The sequence below is a fragment of the Tamandua tetradactyla genome, chromosome 15, assembly GCF_023851605.1.
Source record: "Tamandua tetradactyla isolate mTamTet1 chromosome 15, mTamTet1.pri, whole genome shotgun sequence".
Classification (NCBI taxonomy): domain Eukaryota; kingdom Metazoa; phylum Chordata; class Mammalia; order Pilosa; family Myrmecophagidae; genus Tamandua; species Tamandua tetradactyla.
Genome location: NC_135341.1, coordinates 70,728,024 through 70,752,329, shown reverse-complemented (window position 1 = coordinate 70,752,329; position 24,306 = coordinate 70,728,024). Strand labels below are relative to the sequence as shown.

At 33.8% G+C, this 24,306-nt stretch overlaps 1 protein-coding gene across 1 annotated transcript in view; it reads right to left on the bottom strand.

Moving 5' to 3' along the window:
- The window catches only part of TBC1D5 (TBC1 domain family member 5), a 741,161-nt gene that overhangs the window by 447,986 nt on the left and 268,869 nt on the right, over positions 1-24,306 (bottom strand). The window contains exon 4 of the mRNA XM_077130039.1: positions 412-543. Within this exon, the coding sequence (XP_076986154.1) occupies positions 412-508 (97 nt within the window). The 5' untranslated portion in view covers positions 509-543. The remainder of the gene's footprint in view (positions 1-411; positions 544-24,306) is intronic.

The following is a 24,306-nucleotide window of genomic DNA, read 5'->3' as shown; positions in this document are numbered from 1 at the left end:
CTTTTATTCTGGAATAATGTCAATTTCAGGGATGGGATGCAAGTGGGAGGGGATGTATCTTGCAAATCCAACACCAAAGCTTAGGCTTCTTTAAAACATGTTTTGACAACAGCCATGCTGTGTTTCAACATTCTTAGGTTGAAGTCATCATTTGGTTTGTGATTCTTAAAACAGAATGACAGCATATTAAACATTTGGCTAATGTTTCTGTCTATAATTGAAAGTTGACTTTTTGTAGTATTCATTAGTGTCAGAGTGCTCTACACACATCCACAGAAATGTTTTTAAAGTTGCCCTACTCACCTTCACTGAGAGAATTATAGACTTATAATTCTCTCAGTCAGAGCTAACTAGAGTCTCTTCTGCTAGCTTTCTCAGTACCAGCAGAAAACATCTGTACACAAAACTCACCTCTAGACTTGTCAGAATAACTGGACAAGGGGTCAATGCCCACTTCTTGTTCTTCTGGCTGCAGAGGATGTCTAGGTTCAGATAAGGAATGATACATTGTTGGAACTGGTCAATGTCACCAAAAGTAAATCTCTGGGAGGTGAAAAATATAAAGAAAAACAATAAATATTTTTCTTTCTGCTATAACTGGGAATAAATACAAGACAAAAATGATTAAATGACCATTACAGATATTAACAAATTTCTACAGGCTCCAGGGACTGTTAAACATATGCAAAGAAGAACAAAGGGTGACACAGAATTTCCATTTCAACTATTTCTCCCAAAACTGAACTTTATTTGTAACCTTTACCTCAAAATAAAATCACATTTATTTACAATAAATTTTGCACATAAAGTTAAATGGTTAAGTTAAAAAAATTCTCACATTTACAAACATACTTTTATTTTACTACCAAAGTAATACATATTCACATTAGAAACTTTCAAAATACAGCCACTCATAATTGCATTAGCTAAATACACCACTGTTAATATTTCAGTTTATTATATATAAGCCATTTCTTGTCTTTGGTCTTGACGTTGAAAACACTTTTTTTTTTTTGGTATGCTATTATGGTGGGGGTCATATTTCATTCTTTTTCCATATATATACATATATTTTTAATGTAAGCCATCATGCTGAACATGCTGATTATAAAATCTACTTTAACTTCGGTGGTTAAAAATATTTCTATATTATCCTTTTTATTCGATCCCTAGCATCATTATATAGCTGTAACAATTTACGTAACCAATTCCTTATTAGTGAACCATTAGTTTCAGTTGTTCAGCACAATAAGCAGTCTCACAATGAATATCCTTTCAGCAATATTTCTGTATCTGTGTCACATGTGATTAATTTTTTGACACAAATTCTTATATGTGTATTGCTGGACCAAAGCCTATATTTAAAAAATAAGCTCTTGATACAAGTCTTGGCAAATTGTGCTCTAGAGAGATTTGTGCATAATGGAAGAGAAGGAAAATGAGAGGAAAGGAAAGGAAAAAAGATAAATAGGAAAAGCAACTCCAACAAAAAGAGATAACTAATTTTACAGGATCTAATCTCCATCTGTGGAAGAAAGGTTCTAGATAAGCCCAAGAATACACAAATCCTTGATTATCTTTTCCCAACACAAATGATACTATTTCCTATTCACTCTCTTTTTAAAATATCCACACACAAAGATGTCAACAAGTCTCCACATCTTTCCTAATCCATCTGTAAATAAGGAGGGTATCACCCTAACCTAGGCTAAAACAAAAGAAGCAGAGGTTGAGGCAAAATCAACACTATGAGAACACAGGAAACATTTGTTATCAATATTCACTGAGATGTCTAAAGACACAAACCCTACATCCATAAATCTAGACAACTGTCACTATTTGTTTCTTATGTGTTCAAATCAATCAGCACACATGGAGAACTTACTACATACAGAACTCTGGGGAATATAATCTAATAGAGGAAAATGAAATGTAAATAACCAATTATATGTTTTGGTTTGTTAATGCTACTGGAAATGCAATGTAACAGAAATGGGTTGGTTTTTAAAAATTTATTAATAAGGCATCCAGAGGAAAATACCTTGACTCAAGAAAGGCTGATGGCGTGGAACACCTCTGTCAGCTGGGATGGTTAAGTGGCTGGCATTTGCTGGTCCTTTGGCTTCTGGTTTGGAACAGCTTCCCCAAGGGTGTTTTCTTTCTACATCTGAAGCTTTTTCCAAAATAGTTCCCTTTTAAAAGACTCCAGTAAGTGACCCACGGAAATGGGCAGAAATGCATCTCCATGGAAACCACCTAATCAAAAGGTTCCACCCACAATTGGGTGGTCAGATCTCCATGGAAATAATAAAAAAGATCTCACTCAACAATACTGAATCGGGATCAAAGAACATGGCTTTTCTTGGGTATGCAACAGTTTCAAACCAGCACTATATAAAAGGGATTATGATGAATTCTGTTGAACAATGAATAAACAAATTAAGAAATAAAGTCCTTTATGTGGGGTAGTAAGGATTACCAAACTCAAATGTCTAATGGGGTCATGCAAAAGCATTATTAATTACAGTTAACATGAATTGAACATTGAATATAAGCCAAAAGCCACTCTAAATGCTTCATGTATCCTCATTATTTCATTCTCCCAACAATGCTATGAAGTATCTTCATCATCCTTATATTCATTTTACCAAATATAAAACTGAGGTATAGAAAAATTAAGTAATTTTGAACAAGTCACATAATTAATAAGAAGTGAAGGTAGAATTTGATCCCATAGTGTCTGGCTCCAGAGCTCCTGGTTCTTTATTCCTACACTCCACTGGGTTCTCAAGGAGTCAGTGAGCAAAACAGATCAGGCATAAAAATGGTATGCAGGGAAAGGAGGGAAGAAGGATGGGAGCATAAGAGTTCAGAATAACTGGAGCACCCTTCACTCTACTCCAACTTTTTCAAGACAAGTTAGAAATCCATATGAAATTGTCCTTATAAGTATTGCCAAATAATTCAAATTAAAAAACAAAACAAAACTGGAACAAACTGAACACACTGCAAAACTGTAGTTGACCCATGGACAACTATTGTAAGATTCATATTTTTTACATGTTTTGTTACATTCTTAAAAATAAGATGAGAACATCTGAAACAGCCTATTCCAAGTTAACTCCTAGATTTCCTTACGAATTAACTATTATAATTTTTTATTATCTCATGACTTTGATTTCTTATTTTTACAGTGTTAGAGGTTTTAAATATCTAAAAAATATAAACAAGGTGTTTTTCTTCAAACCGTAAGAAACAGAAAAGTGACAAGCAAATTGATATCAAATTTATTTTAATCTTTTCCTTCCCCTGGACCATGACTTCCTGTTTCTGTGTATATATTGTAACCTCTTGTTGAAACCTGGACATTTTTAATTTCAATGTGTTATCACTGGAATTTAGACACTGAGGCATCTCTTTCTTGAACTTTTATCCAGCTAGTGTTGTGATAGAACTTTCCTTGAATGCCACAGGCTTTTAAGTGGCTATTTTCTTGATTCAGTACTCGCCCTGTTTTTTCTGGAACTGTGAGAAAGATGTTTCTGCCAGTTCTTGCTTGCTGTTCAAAGCTTCTGTGGGGGGACAGAGCCCTACAGCATCTTACTCTACCATCTTGATCAAGGCAGATCAAAGTTTATTTAAAAAGAAATATTAAAGAAAAATAAATCCCTGTCTTTCTATAGTTAAAGTACTCTACAACAAAATTATTCCCATCTATCATTCAAATGCTAAAGGATACTCATTAGAGAAAGAAAGTCAATGGAATTAGTTTTAATGATATTTCTTTAGAAATCCAAAACACAAGTCTATAGTAACAATACCCAATAACCAGAACGGAAAATTAACTAAACATACTAGTCAACAACCATTCTATTCAATCAGGCATCCATTACATTCTTACTCTCTGTTTATATCCATACAAAGAAACTAATTCACTTACAACCTGTTCTAATTTGAAACACACATAACACAAATCCCACTAAATAGTCATGACTTACTTTCAAGAAAACTATTGAAGCAAAGCTTTGTATAATATTCTCACTTATGTTTTAGTTATGGGTTTAAATGATAATTTATTTCAAAAGTAACATGTTAAGTGTGTTAAGTAGTTCTTTTTTGTTTGTTGTTTTGTTTTAAATATAAATTGCTATCTTCACTTTCTAGAATATAAAAAAATTGTGTACTGCTATTATGATTATCTTATAAAATCACAATCTAATGCTGCTTTTGAATATGAAGTAATTTTCTTAAGAATTTTCAGATTTATATTTTGTAAATATACCAGCAAGACAAATATTTGACTACTACAAAGCAAAATATCAAATGCCTTTCAACAAATGTGTATATATTTAATTTAATCCTTATTATAAAAAATTTTCAACCTATAAATATCAGACTACAAGAAAACATTTTGTAAAAGAATTCAAATAAAGAATTAAGGTTTATCTAGGGGGGTCTGAAATGTTTAAGATAACCATTGTCAAACTTCAAATAGTATAAACATTTTGAAATTGATAATAGTCCTTTAAATCTTATATTTGTATTATAAATTCAGACTTCCAAACTTGAAAATCCTGAAACTTCATTACAGAGCAGGTAGATACATGCAGAGAAAAATATATTAAGACCACAAATAAGTATCTTACTAAATTACTCAAATTCATAATCGATAGATTTCAGTTCCATAAGTGATACTGTCTCTAGAATTTCTTTGACTGACAAAATGGCACCCAAAGAATTTAAAAACTAACAAAATGAAGACAATCTTATTGTTTCTAATTCAGAAAAAACACAGTAAAAAAACCTTCCAATACCTAAGAGAGGTGACATCCTCCCTTTGCTACACTTAAAGTAACAGTTAAATTCACCTCCTTCACATGAACTCAAAATTCACAAAACTCAGAATTGGCTTTACACTACAGCTTTACTGCTAAATAGGTCATAGGATTTTACTAATTAGGCTGAAATTTACATTTAAAATCCAAGAGTAAGGACAGTTGTACTGGTTTTCACAAGTCTGGTCCTTGCAATATCATATTATAAGGTAAAAGTGATCTCTGTGAAAGAAGGGCAGTCTTGTGAAGACAGTGAATAGGCAATATATTAAATGGCACAGTAAGATTTTAGCACTAAAGCTTAAAGAAGGTTTTATGGTATATTAAATAAAATATCAAAACAATCTTATTTTCCCACATAAACATGCTATATAAGCAGTCTATAAGTGAAAATGTCAAATTATTAGCATCGTACAGACAAAATAATAGGTTCATTGAGTAACTTTTTCTCTATTAAAATGATACTGTATAAACAGGGCCTGTAGAAAAAAAATTTATTCCCTATTCCTTCACTGTTTATATTTAGGTAAAGAATTAGCCTTCTGAATTGTGTTGTTCTAAAGACATCCATATTGAGCAAAGCTCAAAGAAGCACACTTTATTCATTTAAATTCTCCAAGAACAGTAAACTTAAAAAGTCAAATGCTGAAATGACGGAGCAATATCATTTTACATAAAGGCATGGCCTATAAACATACCAAAAGCTTACATGGACTACTTTTAGTGTGACTATAAAAAGGAGATGACAGAACATGAATACGTGTCTGTTTTAGGTATATAACCTGAAATATGACATCCTGGCAACAAAATTTCTTTGATAGAAGCTATATTTTTATTACTAACAGAGTATAACTGAACAGTATGTGCAGAACAGAAAAAATAATTTCTTTTTATTAGAATAACATTCATTTAGAATGCTGGCAGCCATAAATAAATATGATAGTGGAAAATAATGTTCTAAAACCTTAATCACAAAAGGAGAGAAGAAAATAGGGAAGGAGGAAGGAAGAAAGGGGAGAGACAGAAGAGAGAAAGTAAACAAAGAAAAAGAATAAAATTCTATTTTTAACCTCTGTCAATCTTTAATGAAAGAAGGTAACATTGGATTTTAAATAAGTTAATTATTAAAATCAATCATCTGAAAGTCTTAATATTTAATATTGTTAGATTGTATATCAAAGTAGTTTTATCATTTATTTACTCCAAGCCTTTCCAGAGTACTTCATTTGACAACAGGGGGTCTATTTCTCACAAGACAAATGCATTTACAATGGCAACTAAATTATATATAAGGGCATTTGTCTTAATACATGTCATTCAATATTAAATATCACCCATTGGTAACACTCTAAAATCCTAATTCATTTTTACCAACCACACAATTGAACTACTATTCAAGTGTTACCTATTAAATTATTGTAGGACTACACTAAGGGTCCTACATAGTAGGAACAATGATTAAAAGAAAATTAAAATTGATTCAATCCTATATTTTCATGCTATCAAGACAAGATATAATGCTACCTCCTAGCCACTAAACTATTCATTCTGGCTTTCATAACATCAAAATTAATAGAACAGACAATTAGGAATTCAGGAAGAATGAACAATATTTGTAAAGAAAACAGGAATAATAATTTCGCTAACTAAACCAATGATGATAATAAGAAAAAGAAATAAATGGCCACTCTTCACATAAGCATGAAATCAAGTCAATTATTCTATCAAAACAAACAAACAAAAAACCTTCATTTGGTCTGGGGAGAGCATAGCAGGGTGTCTTCAGGAGCAAATAACCAGTGATGACGCTAGGAAAACTAAAGAAACTTTCGTACTTAAAAAATACTTAATTTAACTAAAGTACTTTTAATACACTTTTAATTTTTAATTTAACTTAAGTACTTTTAATAACAGTATGTGTTACTAAAGTGTCTATTAGGAAGTAGGCATTTTATACATATAAACTCACTTAAACTTCACAACAACATATGAAGTACATACTATTATTCTCTTTTACAGATGAGGACATGACAGAGAAGTAAAGAAATTTCTTAAGATTATACAACTATTAGTGGAAAAACCACTCAAATCTTTAATTGATGGATTTCAGTTCCATAAATGATACCTATCTTAAGAATTTCCTTGACTGACAAAAATGGTACACAAAGAATTTTTTAAAAAATAACAAAATGAAGGCAATCTCATTTATTCTAATTCAGAAAAAACACAGCAATGTACCTTTCAAAGCCAGAGAGGAGATATTCTCCCTTTATTACATATAAAAATAACTATCTTCTCCTACTTCACACTGTTAGGCACGGAATCCTTACAGGATTTCACGAGACAGCAAGTTAAAGCTTAAGGGGTTTATTGATAGAGAGAAATAGATCGACAGTGAAGGGAGAGCAGGCAGGAGGGAGCCAGTGAAAAAGAAAGTGAAAGAGAAAGGAAAAATGGCTCCAACTTTCTTTCTGATAGCTTGTGGCTTCAAAGGAAAGACCACGCCAAGAGGGATAGAGGGGATGTGTGGCTGCAGGCGTCACCGGGAGATATCAGGCTGGTATAGATCATGACTTCATGTTCATGGTTATCTGGTCTGGCCTCTCATGGTTGGGGTGTCAGCACATTTGTGTTTACTATCTTGCTGTCACATCAGGTCCTGTCAGAAGAGCTGCCGAAGGAAAGAAACTGAAGGCCCCCCCTGCCACAGAATCCATTTTGTATGTCAAGTTTTACTGTCTGATACCTGACACACACAAACTCAAAATTCATGTCAACTCAATTCACATGAACTCAAATTTACACAAACTCAAAATTCATGTGAAGGAGGTAGATATAGTTAAAATCCTTAAGATGGCATATAACAAACAACTGATATTTTGAAAATCATGCTATAACAAATGCTGTCATTCACTCACTTTACTTAAGTAGTCCTTGAAATACCACTTTTATTGTTTCCATATTCTGTTATCCATACCCTAAGAAGTTCTTAGCTTACTTAGCTTATCACATTGTTTTAAAGCACATTGTATATTCCTTGAGGGCATAAAAAAGTGTTTTTTCACTCCTTTTTACCCTCAATATTACGTAGATATTAGAGTAACAGGAATAAATATCTCTTGATGAATTAATCAGAAAGATCCAACACAATGATAATTGTGGTTCACACTACAGATAAGCTATGCTTGAACATTCCCTTGTAGAGCGCTCATTCTCCACAGTGGTATACTGTCTAGCACGTTATAAAGAGTTTGAACAGACTGAGTCTGTAAGACAGTATTAAGCCAACAATGGTAGTAGTTATACCAGGAATTACCAAATTTGTTCTGTCTTTCTGTTAAGAGGATTGATAAAGATTCTTCTTATAGAGGAAAGGGATGTAATGGGGGACATCAGTGGAAATGTACTGGAGGTACACGAAAAAAATTAACCATTTGAGTTTCCAAGTACCCTTATGTATACTGCAAAAAGTGGAATAATATTTCAATGACAAAAAAAAAGTCTGAAGGTATTTTAGAACAACTGGTTTATATGTGACACAAAGTAGACAACATCTTTGTGGCTAGTTTTTCAAGTCAATTTTATCAAACGTACATATGAAAACACAAATAGTTATAATATCTAACTATACTTCTATTTGTTTTGTTTGAAAGATATTTTTATTTTTATTTCAATTATATATTTTCTCTTCAGAAGAAATTAAAAACTAGATAAAAGATTGCATTTTTGTAAAGAAACAAATTATATCTATTTTTTCATTCCATATAATACCTACCTCATGATTGACATGACGAGTAAGACCAACACGGCAACACATGGCAAAAACTGCAGGGTACTACTTGAGTGATCCTTGCAGTACAGTGGACATCTGAATAAAATTTACTGATGACAACAGTCACCATTAAAAAAATCCTTCATGAGACAGCAGTTGTAAGACTAGCTACATCTTTTTTAAGGTTATAATGATATCTCAACTAAATAAAAGATGATGCAGATTGTAAAGGGAGAGGAGAAACCAATAAGAAGAGATGTGGAAGGACATACCAGGCAGAGGAAGCATCATGTACACAGACTTAGGGGAAAGAGAATGCATGTACATTGCATTCACAGTGTGCAAGGAGTTAGGCTCAGCTTTGTCTAATTCAGACTTGGGAAGTAGAAACTACAAGAAGGCATGGCTTTATTGACCGTATTCTAGATTCTGAGTCGTTTTCTAAAGACAACAGAAGCCACTGAATACTTGCTGTCATGGTCAGGTTCATGTGTCAACTTGCCCAAGTGGTGATACCTGTTTGTCTGGTTGGGCAAGTGCTGGCTTGTCTGTTGCGATGAAGACATTTCATAGAATTAAATCATGATCATGTCAGCTGCATCCACAGCTCATTCCATCTGTAATCAGCCAAGGGGAGTGTCTTCTGCAATGAGTGATGCTTAATCTGATCACTGAAAGCCTTTTAAGTAGGATTCAGAAGAGACAGGAAGCCTGCTTCAGTTGGCGAGCCTCTCCTGTGGAGTTTGTCCAGACCCCCCATTGGAATCGTCAGCCTCACAGCCTGCCCTGCGGATTTTGGACTCTGCATTCCTGCGGTAACGTGAGACACTTTTATAAATTTTATATTTGCGAGTGTTCCCTGTTGATTCTGTTTCTCTAGAGAACCCTAATACACTTGCAAATAAAGAGAAAGGGACATCTGCTGCTTCTCCACATTTAATCTTTCTGCATCTACACCAAATTGTACAACTCAGTACTTTCATATGTGGGTCCCTCTGCCCAGTACAACTTTTCTCATCCTCTCTGCCTAAGCCAGTACAACTTTCCTCATCTTCTCTGCTATTTGACCCTTAAGATTTGGCCTAAAACTCATCTTTCCCCAACATTCCTTCCCCCAATTTTATTCAGATACAGTTATACCTTGTGTCTAACTGCACTCTAATGTTTACCATGCTTAACTATAATAGTTGTTTTCCACTAATTTTTACTCATTTTTCATCTATATTCCAAGGCACTACAGCACAGAGGTCACTTAGAACAATCATTTTATTCAATGAATCAATAAAAACAAAAAAATACAAGTGGAATCCTTCAGTAAAATTCCACATACGGAGATTAATTGAGTTATATTTGTTCCTTTACACAAGCATTCAAACTGAAATGATTTTTAAAAACCTTGTAGTATGTGATGGGAAAACACCTTAGTTACATTATTTAAGCTATAACATCTTTGTTGTCTACTACATTACTTTAAAAACCATGTCATAAATAAGACCCAAAACATTCGTTTAGCATATACATATTGAGCATCCACTAAAAGTTAAGCACTGCAAAACATATCCAGATTTCAAATGGAACTTCAATGAGCAGGGAATTCAAAGTTATATTCTTGGTGAAAATTACTGCCACGATATTGTATGTTACAATAGCACTGAAATGTACCATCCACTTTCAGCCTTAACTTTGGACTCACACTCAGAAAACAAACTACAGATTACTCAGAATATTTTTCCATGAAATTAAAAACCTTCCTTAAATGTCAGCCTCAAACATCATAAAATTATACAGAATGATGAGGAAACAGGCTTATAGTGCATATAAATATGAGAGCATATTAGGCTGCATTTAATTACCAGTTCAAACAACAGATCTAACCTTTGACAAGTAAAATAAATGTTCTGAATAATTTAACTAAAGCAAACATTTGCTATTAATGCTAGCTAATTATAGGAAAAGCTAGAAAGAGAGGGAAAGAGAAATGGAGAAGAAAAATGTTAATTATAATTGCAATCTGTAACAATTCATGGAAATATGATTTTTTCAATGAATTTAATTCACATAAAAAAAGCAATCTGAATAGAACAAAGTCATTTTATAAACACTCAAATAAAGAAACATTTTTTAATAACTTATTTCAGTCAATAAAGACCATCTACCACGGAAACAGGAAATCTAGGTATAGATGAATTAGAGCACAATCAGCTACCTTTAAGAAGAGGCTTAAAGTTTAGAAAGGTAAATAGCTCAGGAAATGTCTTACAGACTCAGCAAAAAAAAAAAAAAAAAAGTAAAATGCAAACAAAAACAAATCAGATGTCCAATTTTGAATTTCAGAAAAACAACAAAAGCAAAACAGGGGACTGACACTAAAAATGATTATTTACCTGAAATTCAAATGTAACTAGGTGCCCTGTATTTTTATCTAGCAACTGTAACAGTAGACAAACAAAGGGAAAACAATATGGTGTGTCTAAGGTAGGAAGTCTAGAATTAAATGAGAGTAAAACTCTAAAAGACAGAATCTTTAAATAAAATATCCAAAGACTGGGAAGAGTTGTGCTTTCTCCATTGATGCTCTCTGATTATTACCAGAAAAGAAGAAAATAACCCAGCCCCAAAGGAATTTATTTCAATTACTTTAAGAGAAAGAGCTGGAAAGAAATAGTATAAACAAATAAACAAACTTAGTGGAAACTATTGACTATCAAACTTAGTGGAAACTATCGACTATCAAATGGCAGAAAAATGAAACATCCTAACAAAAAATGCAAGAACCACAGGAATGCTGCTGAGCGTGGAAGATTCAGAATACAAAACTATTCTTATTATATTATAATTATTATCTTCATCCCTAAGGAACACAGGCACAAAAGAAAATACAGAAACAAATGTATTTTGTTCCTCTGTTAAAACTACTCATATAAATACATACCAGTTTCATTCTTGTATTGTAAATAAAATGTTAGTAAGTATGCATGATCCTACATAAGAATCTGCTCTTAAATTTAAAAAAAAATTTGATAATGTGTATTGTGAGGAATACATGTTATACTCTCCATACGAAATTGCTGATTATATTGATTTATAACTTCAAAATGACTAGCTAACTTTTTCATGGAGTAGAAGCTTCTAAATACTCAGATCAAGAATTAAGAAGTCTCAGTATGGAAGTACAACTAGTTTCAACTATCCAAGTCTCCAAATTTGATTACAATCAAATATACACAAACTTAGGATGAGGTATAACAGAAAATGACAGTTTCAAAATATTAAAATTTAATGTAAGATAATGAGGATTCATCCCAGGTATGCAAGGATGGTTCAACATAAGAAAATCAATTAACGTAATACACCATATCAACAAATCAAAGCAGAAAAATCACATGATCATCTCAATTGATGCAGAGAAGGCATTCGACAAGATTCAACATCCTTTCCTGTTGAAAACACTTCAAAAGATAGGAATACAAGGGAACTTCCTTAAAATGATAGAGGGAATATATGAAAAACCCACAGCTAATATCATCCTCAATGGGGAAAAATTGAAAACTTTCCCCCTAAGATCAGGAACAAGACAAGGATGTCCACTATCACCACTATTATTCAACATTGTGTTGGAGGTTCTAGCCAGAGCAATTAGACAAGAAAAAGAAATACAAGGCATCAAAATTGGAAAGGAAGAAGTAAAACTATCACTGTTTGCAGACGATATGATACTATACGTCGAAAACCCACAACAAAACTACTAGAGCTAATAAATGAGTACAGCAAAGTAGCAGGTTACAAGATCAACATTCAAAAATCTGTAGCATTTCTATACACTAGTAATGAACAAGCTGAGGGGGAAATCAAGAAACGAATCCCATTTACAATTGCAACTAAAAGAATAAAATACCTAGGAATAAATTTAACTAAAGAGACAAAAAACCTATATAAAGAAAACTACAAAAAACTGCTAAAAGAAATCACAGAAGACCTAAATAGATGGAAGGGCATACCGTGTTCATGGATTGGAAGACTAAATATAGTTAAGATGTCAATCCTACCTAAATTGATTTACAGATTCAATGCAATACCAATCAAAATCCCAACAACTTATTTTTCAGAAATAGAAAAACCAATAAGCAAATTTATCTGGAAGGGCAGGGTGCCCCGAATTGCTAAAAACATCTTGAGGAAAAAAAACGAAGCTGGAGGTCTCGCGCTGCCTGACTTTAAGGCATATTATGAAGCCACAGTGGTCAAAACAGCATGGTATTGGCATAAAGATAGATATATCGACCAATGGAATCGAATAGAGTGCTCAGATATAGACCCTCTCATCTATGGACATTTGATCTTTGATAAGGCAGTCAAGCCAACTCACCTGGGACAGAGCAGTCTCTTCAATAAATGGTGCCTAGAGAACTGGATATCCATATGCAAAAGAATGAAAGAAGACCCATCTCTCACACCCTATACAAAAGTTAACTCAAAATGGATCAAAGATCTAAACATTAGGTCTAAGACCATAAAACAGTTAGAGGAAAATGTTGGGAGATATCTTATGGATCTTACAACTGGAGGCGGTTTTATGGACCTTAAACCTAAAGCAAGAGCACTGAAGAAGGAAATAAATAAATGGGAACTCCTCAAAATTAAACACTTTTGTGCATCAAAGAACTTCATCAAGAAAGTAGAAAGACAGCCTTCACAATGGGAGACAATATTTGGAAATGATATATCAGATAAAGGTCTAGTATCCAGAATTTATAAAGAGATTGTTCATCTCAACAACGAAAAGACAGCCAACCCAATTACAAAATGGGAAAAAGACTTGAACAGACACCTCTCAGAAGAGGAAATACGGATGGCCAAGAGGCACATGAAGAGATGCTCAATGTCCCTGGCCATTAGAGAAATGCAAATCAAAACCACAATGAGATATCATCTCACACCCACCAGAATGGCCATTATCAACAAAACAGAAAATGACAAGTGCTGGAGAGGATGCGGAGAAAGAGGCACACTTATCCACTGTTGGTGGGAATGTCAAAGGGTGCAACCACTGTGGAAGGCAGTTTGGCGGTTCCTCAAAAAGCTGAATATAGAATTGCCATACGACCCAGCAATACCATTGCTAGGTATCTACTCAAAGGACTTAAGGGCAAAGACACAAACGGACATTTGCACACCAATGTTTATAGCAGCATTATTTACAATTGCAAAGAGATGGAAACAGCCAAAATCTCCATCAACAGAAGAGTGGCTAAACAAACTGTGGTATATACATACGATGGAATATTATGCAGCTTTAAGACAAGATAAACTTATGAACCATGTAATAACATGGATGGACCTAGAGAATATTATGCTGAGTGAATCCAGCCAAAAACTAAAGGACAAATACTGTATGGTCCCACTGATGTGAACGGACATTCGAGAATAAACTTGAAATATGTCATTGGTAACAGAGTTCAGCAGGAGTTAGAAACAGGGTAAGACAATGGGTAAATGAAGCTGAAGGGATACAGACTGCGCAACAGGACTAGATACAAAAACTCAAAAATGGACAGCACAATAATACCTAATTGTAAAGTAATCATGTTAAAACACTGAACGAAGCTGCATCTGAGCTATAGGTTTTTGTTTTGTTTTGTTTTGTTTTGTTTTGATTTTACTATTATTACTTTTATTTTTTTCTCTATATTAACATTCTATATCTTTTTCGGTTATGTTACTAGTTCTTCTAAACCAATGCAAATGTACTAAGAAATGATGATCATGCATCTATGTGATGATGTTAAGAATTAATGATTGCATGTGTAGAATGGTATGATCTCTAAATGTTGGGTTAATTTCTTTTTTTCCGTTAATTAAAAAAAAAAAAAAGAGAGAAGGGATAATTGGAGATGAAGGGATACAGACTGTACAACGGGACTGGATATAAAAACTCAGAAATGGACAGCACAATACTACCCAATTGTAATGCAATTATGTTAAAACACTGAATGAAGCTGCATGTGAGGTATAGGTTTTTTGTTTTTGTTTTTTTTGTTTTTTTTTCTTTCTATTATTGTTTTAATTCTTATTCTGTTGTCTTTTTATTTCTTTTTCTAAATTGATGCAAATGTACTAAGAAATGATGAATATGCAACTATGTGATGTTATTAAGAATTACTGATTGTACATGTAGATTGGAATGATTTCTAATTGTTTTGTTAATTCTTTTTTTAATTAATAAAAAAAAAATCAAAAAAAAAATTTAATGTAAGATAATGAATTTGAATTTCAATAGAAAGTGATCTGATCTGAGGGATTCCTCTCAGAATCTTCCATATTGTAATGGTTCTATTTTTTATTTTCAAAAAAGAAATTTGTGGGCATATAACTCATATCCAAATATTGTCTAATACCAAAACCATTTATATGTCCATTGTAAGAAAACCATATATATACAGCTTTAAAAATGGAAAAATCATAGGCTCTCAAAATGAGTACAAAGCTGTTTAGATTGAATCATTATGAGAGAGAATGTTTAAAACACTGACAAAATCAAAGGATACAGAAGAAAGGGCTAATTATAAAAAGCCAAACTTCAATATATGGTACTCACATAATATCTTGAAAGTCACCAAACATAAGAACTCAATGGGTACCCTCAAATAATTTTTTCAGATACTAATAAATATTTTTAAAACTACAAAATAATTCCATGAAGAAGAGATAAGAAGAGTTTAGATGCAATTAACAAAATTGAACAGACAAAAAATGATGTGAGTACACAGGAACTACAGAGGAGGTACAGAGGGCCTATACCGACCCCAGAGAATTTTATTAACAAAGATAAATACCTCTTCTCATGTCAACACAACCTAAACAGAATAGTGTACCATGTACAAACCTTCACTGAATGCTTAAAAGGTAAGTAATTTAATCACAAGGTTATATAATCCCTGAAATACTAATTTAAATGAAATCATTACATAAATAACTTTTAAAACGTTGATAATCTATGCCTAAACCTCATTAAACAATTTAAAGTGGATGGTACATCATGCCATAATTTGCCATTTGTAAAACAATGACACAGAAATTTGGAATTTCAACATGCTGTATACATACTGTTATATAAACTGATACCAAAAGGCTTTGAAAACTACGTAAGGTCTGGAAATTTTGTCTTACTTTCTAATGGAAATAAAGAGTATCAGATATGCAAAGTGATATCATTATAAAGTATTTTTTTCCTATAAAAATATAGGTTTTCAAGAAAGATAAAAATAAAACAAAACAAAACTATAGAGGTTTTCAAAATGAGATGATAATTTCCCTGAAGTCCAATATACCCACTTTCGTTTAAATTCATTTTTACAATGTCTACCTTAGCAAATAAATGTTGTTAAGTTATAACTTTAAAATCTACAAACAGTATAATTTTTTTGTTTGTTTGTTTGCATGGGCTGGCACTGGGAACCAAAAGTGAGAACTCTGCCTCCTGAGCCACAGTGGCCCGCCCTAAATCGTATAATTAAAGGCAAAATTTCCAAAGTCAAATAGATTAAGAAATTTTTATTACACTTATTTTTAACACAGTAGGAAGAATTTGTCCAAGTATGTGAAACTCTGTTTCAGTAAAATCCTTGTAGAAGATCACTAGCTATTTACAAGTAATAATTAAATATATATAAAGCAGTAAATATAGAATTTAATTATAAAAATACATTAGATGAACTATTCTCTTCTTCATGATTTGACAGATGAATACTTTGCCTTCTAATAAGATATTAGTTATATGTAGTATACATATCCCTCTGGGAACACCAGCATAATCCTTACAGAATTATACTAGTAAGTTATTGACAGCAGAGACAGAACCAAAAAAAATGAGTGAAAATGAATTTATATTATTTAGTTACCATTAGAATTTAATATTGGACATAGTGAATGAAATTTTTAAATTAATACTATTTATTTAAATTAGTTCATTTTAAAAATAATTTTATAAAATTATGGTACTCTATTGAAGCCTTTTGTGAAAAGCAGTTCTGAGCTCATATGTACAAGGCACACACACATACGTATAATTTAAGTGACCACACAAACAAACATAAAAATGGATCACAAAATATTTTTTATGACAATCATGTTAACAGAATACTAAATTTCAAGATAAATAGTTTAACATTAAAAGTAATCTTGTTTTGATGACAAATCTTTTAGCTTTAATATGGAGGTGAAATTGCAAGGCCAAATAATTTACTTACTTGTAACTTTATTTAATAAATATTGCCAAAATGCTTTCCAGAGTTGCTGTACCAGTTTACATGGTGGTACGGGAAAGTCCCTATTTCTCCAAATTCTTGCTAGCTCTTAGTATCATGAGCCATTTTAACTTTTACCATGTAACTTTTACCCCATCATGGTTTTAATTAGCATCTCCCTGACTAGTCTAGTACTTGACTGAAAATCTTTTCATCTCTTCAGTGGTCACATGGGTCTCCTTCTCTGAGAGCAGCCTGTTCATATTCTCTGCCCAGTTTTCAACTGGCGTGTCCTATGCTTAGTGATTTGTAGGGTGGTTTATTTTGTTTTGTTTTTTAACAAATCTTGGAAATATAATTTTAACATAGTATTGTAAAATCTTAAGTACAATGTACGTTTAATTGTCATTCATGTATACATTAACTATGGTGATTTATTCCAGGGCTTATTCTAAAAAAAAGATTTAAAGAAAACCAAATGTTCTCTTTGAAAATATGGTATAACAAGCAATAAATTATTTTCCTTAACAAGAAACAAATAGAAATGATTATGATGATAATTTCATCAATAATGTTTATTGACTGCCTTCTTCTTAGTACTAAGAACTGTTTGAGGTATTGATGTTACCAACATTTTATTGAATGTATACTAAATTCCAGATACCGGAATTAGTGCTATGTATATATTTATGCCACTTAATCTCAGCAATCCTTAAGATTTTAAGGATCCTTACAAATCCTTAAGATCTTTATATGCATTTTATAAAAGTGGAACATCAGACTAAGAGATTGTGCCGGCTTGAAACTATTACATACCTCAGATAAACCATGTTTCAATCCTGATCTAATCTTGTGGGGGCAAACCCATTGTTTAGGGTGGGAAACTTTGATTAGATTATCTCCACAGAGATGTGGCAGGCCAGTCATGGTTGTGACCTTTTGATTGAATTACTTCCACGGAAATGTGGCGTGCCCAAGTGTGGCCTTCTAATTACATGGAGATGTGACTACCCCCATTCAAGGTGAGTCCTGCACTCATCCAAGGGACTTGAATACAAACTTCTTTAGAAACATATTTTAATATATTCTTCTGGCTTCACACTAGGTAAAACTGTACAGGAAAAGAAACTCAAGGGAATCAGAGAGGCAACATCATTATTGTCCTGACACTTCCAATCTGTCAGGAGGTAAATACAGAAAATATATAGAACACGTAATAAAAGATAGAATGATCCCATAATAAAAGATAGAATGATCCCAAAACACCAGGGGAACCAAATGAAGCCATGCCAGGACACAGGATTTATAATGTAGATCAAGTAGTATTAATTCCAGAACATTTAATGAAAAGAATTATCATTCATCCGCATAAGGCTCTCACAATGGGAGAGATGCCACGCAACAACAGCTATGAAAACACATTGTTGGCCCAAACATGAGAAAAACAATACAAAAGGTAACTCAAGAATGTTTGTCTGAGCTAAAAATAACCGTCAGACAGTTCCTCCATTACCCAGGAAGGCAGTCCAAGAATGATGAATGGGATGAAGACTGGCAAATAAACTACTGTTACACCAAAATCCCAAGGGAATTACAATCATCTTCTCATCTTTGTGGACACTTTCTCAGGATGGGTTGAAGCATTTCCCTGCAGAACTGAGAGGGCATTTGAAGAAACTAAGCCATTAGTAAGTGAAATTATTCCCCAGTTTGGAATGACATACTCAATCCACAGTGATAATGGGAGTGCCTTTATTTCAAGAATAACTCAGTAAATGGCAGATCCCTTAGGCATCACTGGAGGTTACATGCATCTTGGAGACTGCAGTCCAGAGGAAAGACTCAAAAGACAAACCATACTCTAAAGAACAGTACAGCCAAATCTGTCAAGAAAGTAATCTCACCTGGGACAAGATTCTACCAATTTCCTGCTTAGGATAAGAGTAGGTCCCAGAAGCTGACTAAGTCACTCATATCTTTCAAATGTGGGAAAGCACTGACCACTTTGCCAATACATTCAGGACTACCACTATCGGACAAAGGTAAATATGAGTCTCAAGATAAAATCAAGGCTATTATATATACTAGAAGGAGGAAAATAAAGTAAAAGAGTCACCAAAGAAATCTAAAACAGACTCAGTAAAAAAAAGAAACTCAAACAAGAAAGGTAAAGAAGGAAACTCAAATAACACAGAAAAGGATCTAGCCAGATGCCAGTTCCAAGGTTTTTCCAATATTTCTGGAGAAATAAAACACTTATGCAAAAAGAAATAAAATCAGGAAACTAGGGACAAGATGGAAGCATAGTAAGGTGTAAAACTGAGTTTGTCCTCCACAGCAGCTAGTAAATACCAGAAATGGTACATACAGAACAACTGCTGGGGGAACATCATTGATCAGAAACAGCAAATACCAGTCTGAAAAAGGTGGAAGGACTGAAAATCCACACAGAATTCTAAGTTCCCCAAGCTGCAGAGGCCAGTGCCCCTCCATTATGGGCATGGTAGGCTGGTTCTGCAAAGGAAATGGAAAGAGACTTTACAAGTAGCAAGGGTTAGCTCAAGAAAGCTCCAATTGTGGAATTAATTAACAAATTTGACTAATGAAAACAGGCCTCCAGCAGAGATATACCAGGAATAAGCACTAAAGGCCTAGGAGTTTCTGCCCCATCAAAGAGAGGGTGGGGCAGGTGGAAAAAAAGGAGAGGCATTTTGACTTGGACAGGACAAAATCCTGGAAAAGAGCAGCATTTCAAGAAAAGAGTCATAAAGACTCTGAAAATATCAGACCCAGGTACCAACTCAAGCTTCTGACTGAGAAAGCAGAGGAGCAGAGGTCTGGCTCTGAAAAGGCTTTTCTGTTTGTTTGTTTGTTTGTTTGTTTGTCTTACTACTTGAACAACTCATTAGATAGAACTGGAAGTGCTCCCAGGCTCCAGCATTGCCCCTACACAATGGTGGAATTAAGCCTGTCTAAGAGATAAAGGAACTAGTCAGGTGAAAGGGGTTAATTCCCTAAATGGAATATCTTACCCAAGAAAAAGAGGGTGCAGCCCAGCTCAAATGGAATCCCTCCTTCAAGGAACACAGGCCCTAAGAACTGGAACACAGAAGCAATCAAAACCTACCTACTAACCTTACCTCTGTCTCAACCACGCCCTGGGCAGGGAGAGTGCTGAAATTAAAGGCGTGTCAACATTTTTAGCTGGTGGGAAGCAGCAGGCAGAAAAGTGCCACATGTTTGAGCAGGACAGAAAAGCAGAGTCTAGAGGATTTAAAGGAAAGTCTGTCAACCTGCTGGGTCTCACTCACAGGGAAAACTGATGCTGGCTATGCTCTCCTCCTGAGATGTGGGCCTATCTGGTCTGGGAAATCTAACTGGGGTCTATAATATCTGAGGAAAATTTCCTCAAAAAAAAAAAAAAGGGAGGGGGCCCATAGGCATGGCAAGGAACTGAAAAATTCTGATCAGTTAAAAACAGGACAAGAGGTCTAGAATAAGTTAACCTGAATGTCAAAAACCAGATAGAGAACAAAACCGCCCAGCAGGAAGACCCTCAGTAAAAGAGTGAAAACAACCCCCAGAATAAACTAATTAAGGAAATCAAATGTCTAGATGCCAGTAAAAAATGAGTCATACTAGGAAAATCAACAATATGACCCAGTCAAAGGAACAGCCCAACACTATAAATAGATACAGGAGTTGAAACAACTAGTTTAGAATATTTGAACATACATGGGAAATCTCATCAAAAATCAAATCAAGGAGTTGAGGGAGGAAATAAAGAAGACATTGGGTGAACAAAAAGAACTCGAAAATTTGAAAAAACAAATCACAAAACTTATGGGAATGAAAGGCACAATACAAGAGATGAAAAAAAAACAATGGAAACCTACAATAACAGATTTGAAGAGACAGAAAAAATGATAATTGAATTAGAGGACTGGACATCTGAAATCCGACACACAAAAGAAAATATAGAGAAATGAATGGAAAAATATGAGCAGGGTCTCAGGGGACTGAATGACAATATGTAGCATATGAATACATGTGTTGTGGGCATCCCAGGAGGAAAAGAAAAAAAGGAGGACAACAACTAATGGTAGAAATAAATACTGAAAATTTCCAGTCTCTTATGAAAGACGTAAAATTACAGATTCAAGAAGTATAGCATACCACAAACAGAACAGATCCAAATAGACATACTCCAAGATACGTACTAATTGAGATTCTCAAATATCAAAGATAAAGTGAGAATTTGGATATACATCACATATAAGGGAAGCCCAATATGACTATGTGTGGATTTCTCAGCAGAAACCATGGGGGTGAGAAGGCAGTGATATATTTAAAAAAAGCCAACCAAGAATTCTCTATCCATTCCTACAATAATACTTGGAGACTTCAATATACCACTGTCATCAATGGATAGAACATCAAGGCAGAGGATCAATAAAGAAACACAGAATTTGAATAATATGATAAACAAACGAGATTTGACAAACAATTACAGAATATTACACCCCACAAAGGCAGGATACACATTTTTCTCAAGTGCTCATGGATCATTCTCAAGGACAGACCAAATGCTGGGCCACAAAGCAAGTCTTGATAAATTTAAACAGATAGAAAGCACGTTCTTAGATCATAGCAAAATGAAGTTGTTAAAAAAAAAAAAAAGTTGCAAATGAGTAACAGACAGAGGGCCAGAAAATTCATGAATATATGGAGGCTGAACAATGCACTCTTAAACAACCAATGGGTCAAGGAAGAAATTACAAGAGAAATCAGTAAATATCTCAAGGCAAATGAAAACGAAACACAACATATCAAAATTTATGGGATGCAGCAAAAGCAGAACTGAGAAGGGAAATTTATTACCTTAAATGCCGGTATTAAAAAAGAAGAACAAAAATCAAGGAATTCACTGTTCACTTAGAAGAACTAAAGCAAGAACTGCAAACTAACCTCAAAGAAAATAAAAGGAAAGAAATAATGAAGATTACAACAGAAACAAATGAAAAGTAAAGAGATTGAATTAGTCATCAAGAAACTCTGAAAAAAAAAAAAAGTCCAGGACCAGATGGCTTCACATGTGAATTCTTCCAAGCATTCAAGAAGTAAGTAGAAACAATTCTGCTCAAACTCTTCAAAAACATGAAAGAGGAGGGAAGGTTACCTAACTCAGTCTATGAAGCAACATCACCCTAATACCAAAGTCAGACAAAGATATTATAAGAAAAGAAAATTACAAAACAACAATCTCTCTAATGAATACAGATGTAAAAATCATCAACAAAATACTTGGAAATCGAATCCAGCAGCACATTAAAAGAATTATACACCAGGACCAAGCAGAATTTATTCTAGGTATGCAAGGATGTTTCAACATAAGATAATCAATTAACGCAATACACCATATTAACAAATCAAAGCAGAAAACTGTATGATATTCTTGATTGATGTATAAGACGCATTTGACAAAATTCAACATACTTTCTTGATGAAAACAATTTAAAGGATAGGAATAGAAGGGAACTTCCTCAACACAATAAAGAAAACATATGAAAAACCCACAGCTAACATCATACTCAATGGGGAAAGACTGAAAGCTTTCGCTCTAAGATCAGGAAGAAGACAATAAGGCCAACTGTCACCACCTTTATTCAACAATGTACTAGATGGTCTAGCCAAAGCAATTAGACAAGAAAAAGAAATAAAACTCACCCAAATTGGAAAGGAAGAAGTAAAACTCCCTCTGTTTGCAGATGACATAATACTATATGTTAAAAATCCCATAAAATCTATAGCAAAGCTCCAAGAGCTAGTAAATGAGTACAGCAAAGTGGCAGGGTACAAGATCAACACCTAAAAATCAGTAGTGTTTCTATATACTAGTAACAAGCAATCTGAGTAGAAAATCAAGAAAAAAAATCCTTTTACAAAAAGAACCAAATAATTAGGAATAAATTTAACCAAGGATTTAAAAGACTTACTTATACATAGAAAACCACAAGAAATTGGTAAAACTAGATATGCCTTCTAGATCAGATAAATTCCTGAAACTCAGAGAGACCATCCTCTCCAATCAATTAATTACAAGCTCCAGTATATACATGCAATGGAATATTACACAGCTGTAAAACAAAATAAAGTCATGAAGCACGTAAAAACATGGATGAAGCTTGAGGACATTATGCTGAGAGAAATTAGCCAAAAAGAAAAGGACAAATGCTGTATAGTCTCCCTAATATGAAGTGACATTAATGAGTGAACTTTGAGAATTGAAGTTAAGAATATAGGTTATCAGGAGCTAGAAATAGGGAACTTGATGTGGAAGGAATGCAGATTGTGCGACAGGAATGACTGTACAAATTAAGAAATTCATCGGACAATACTACCCGATTGTAGCACAATAATATAAGTATACCGTATAAAGTAGAATGTGAGTATAATTGAGGGAGGACTGGGGGCATATATTAAATCAGAAGGAAAGATAGAGAATAAGGACTGAGATAAATGCCTAGGGTGGACAATGATAGTGATTAAATATGCAACTATAAAAACATTTTTGCATGAGGGAGAACAAATGAATATCAACATTGCAAGGAGTTGAAAATGGATGGTATGTGGGAAAAAGTACAATCAATGCAAATTAGGATCTACAGCCAACAGTAACACTGTCATATGCTTCTACTAAATATAGCAAAGGCATTATGCCAAAACTAAAAGTCAACAGAGGTGGAGGGGTGGGGGAGGAGTATGGATTCTTTGTGGAAGTAAAGGAAATGTCTTCAAATAAATTGTGGTGGTGAAGGCATGTCTATATACTTAGGTTGGATTGTATGATGTGTGAATAAAACTGTTTAAAAATGAAAAGAGTGTTACAAGTGCTAGAGAAAATGCAGAGAAAGAGATATACCTATTCACTGTTGGTAGGGAAACAGAGAGACGCAGCCCTCTGGAGGGGAGTGTGATGGTTCCACAGGAGGCTAGGAGTGGGGTTGCCATATAATCCTGAAACCTGGATGCTCAGTATATACCTGGAGGAACTGAATAAAGGGGACACAAATGGACATTTGCACACTGTTGTTTATGGTGGCAGTGTTCGTGATTCACAATAGATGGAGGTAGCCTAGGGGCACAGTGACTAAGGAATGGAAGTGGGAACTGTTGTGCATGCATACAATGGACTAATAATGAGCAGCCCCAAGAAGGAATGAAGTTGTGAGGCATGCAACTAGGTGAATGGACTTCAGGGACTGTATGTAGAATGAAATGTCAGAAACAAAAAGGCAAATATCATTATGCCTCAATCATATGCACTAACTATAATATAAAAATTCAGAGAACCGAAGTCAAAAGCATAGGTTATTAGGTTGGGGCCTACTGTAAAGGATTCTGGAAGTAAGCTCTTACAATCAAATATATTCATGAGTTGTAATTGTTATTTCTA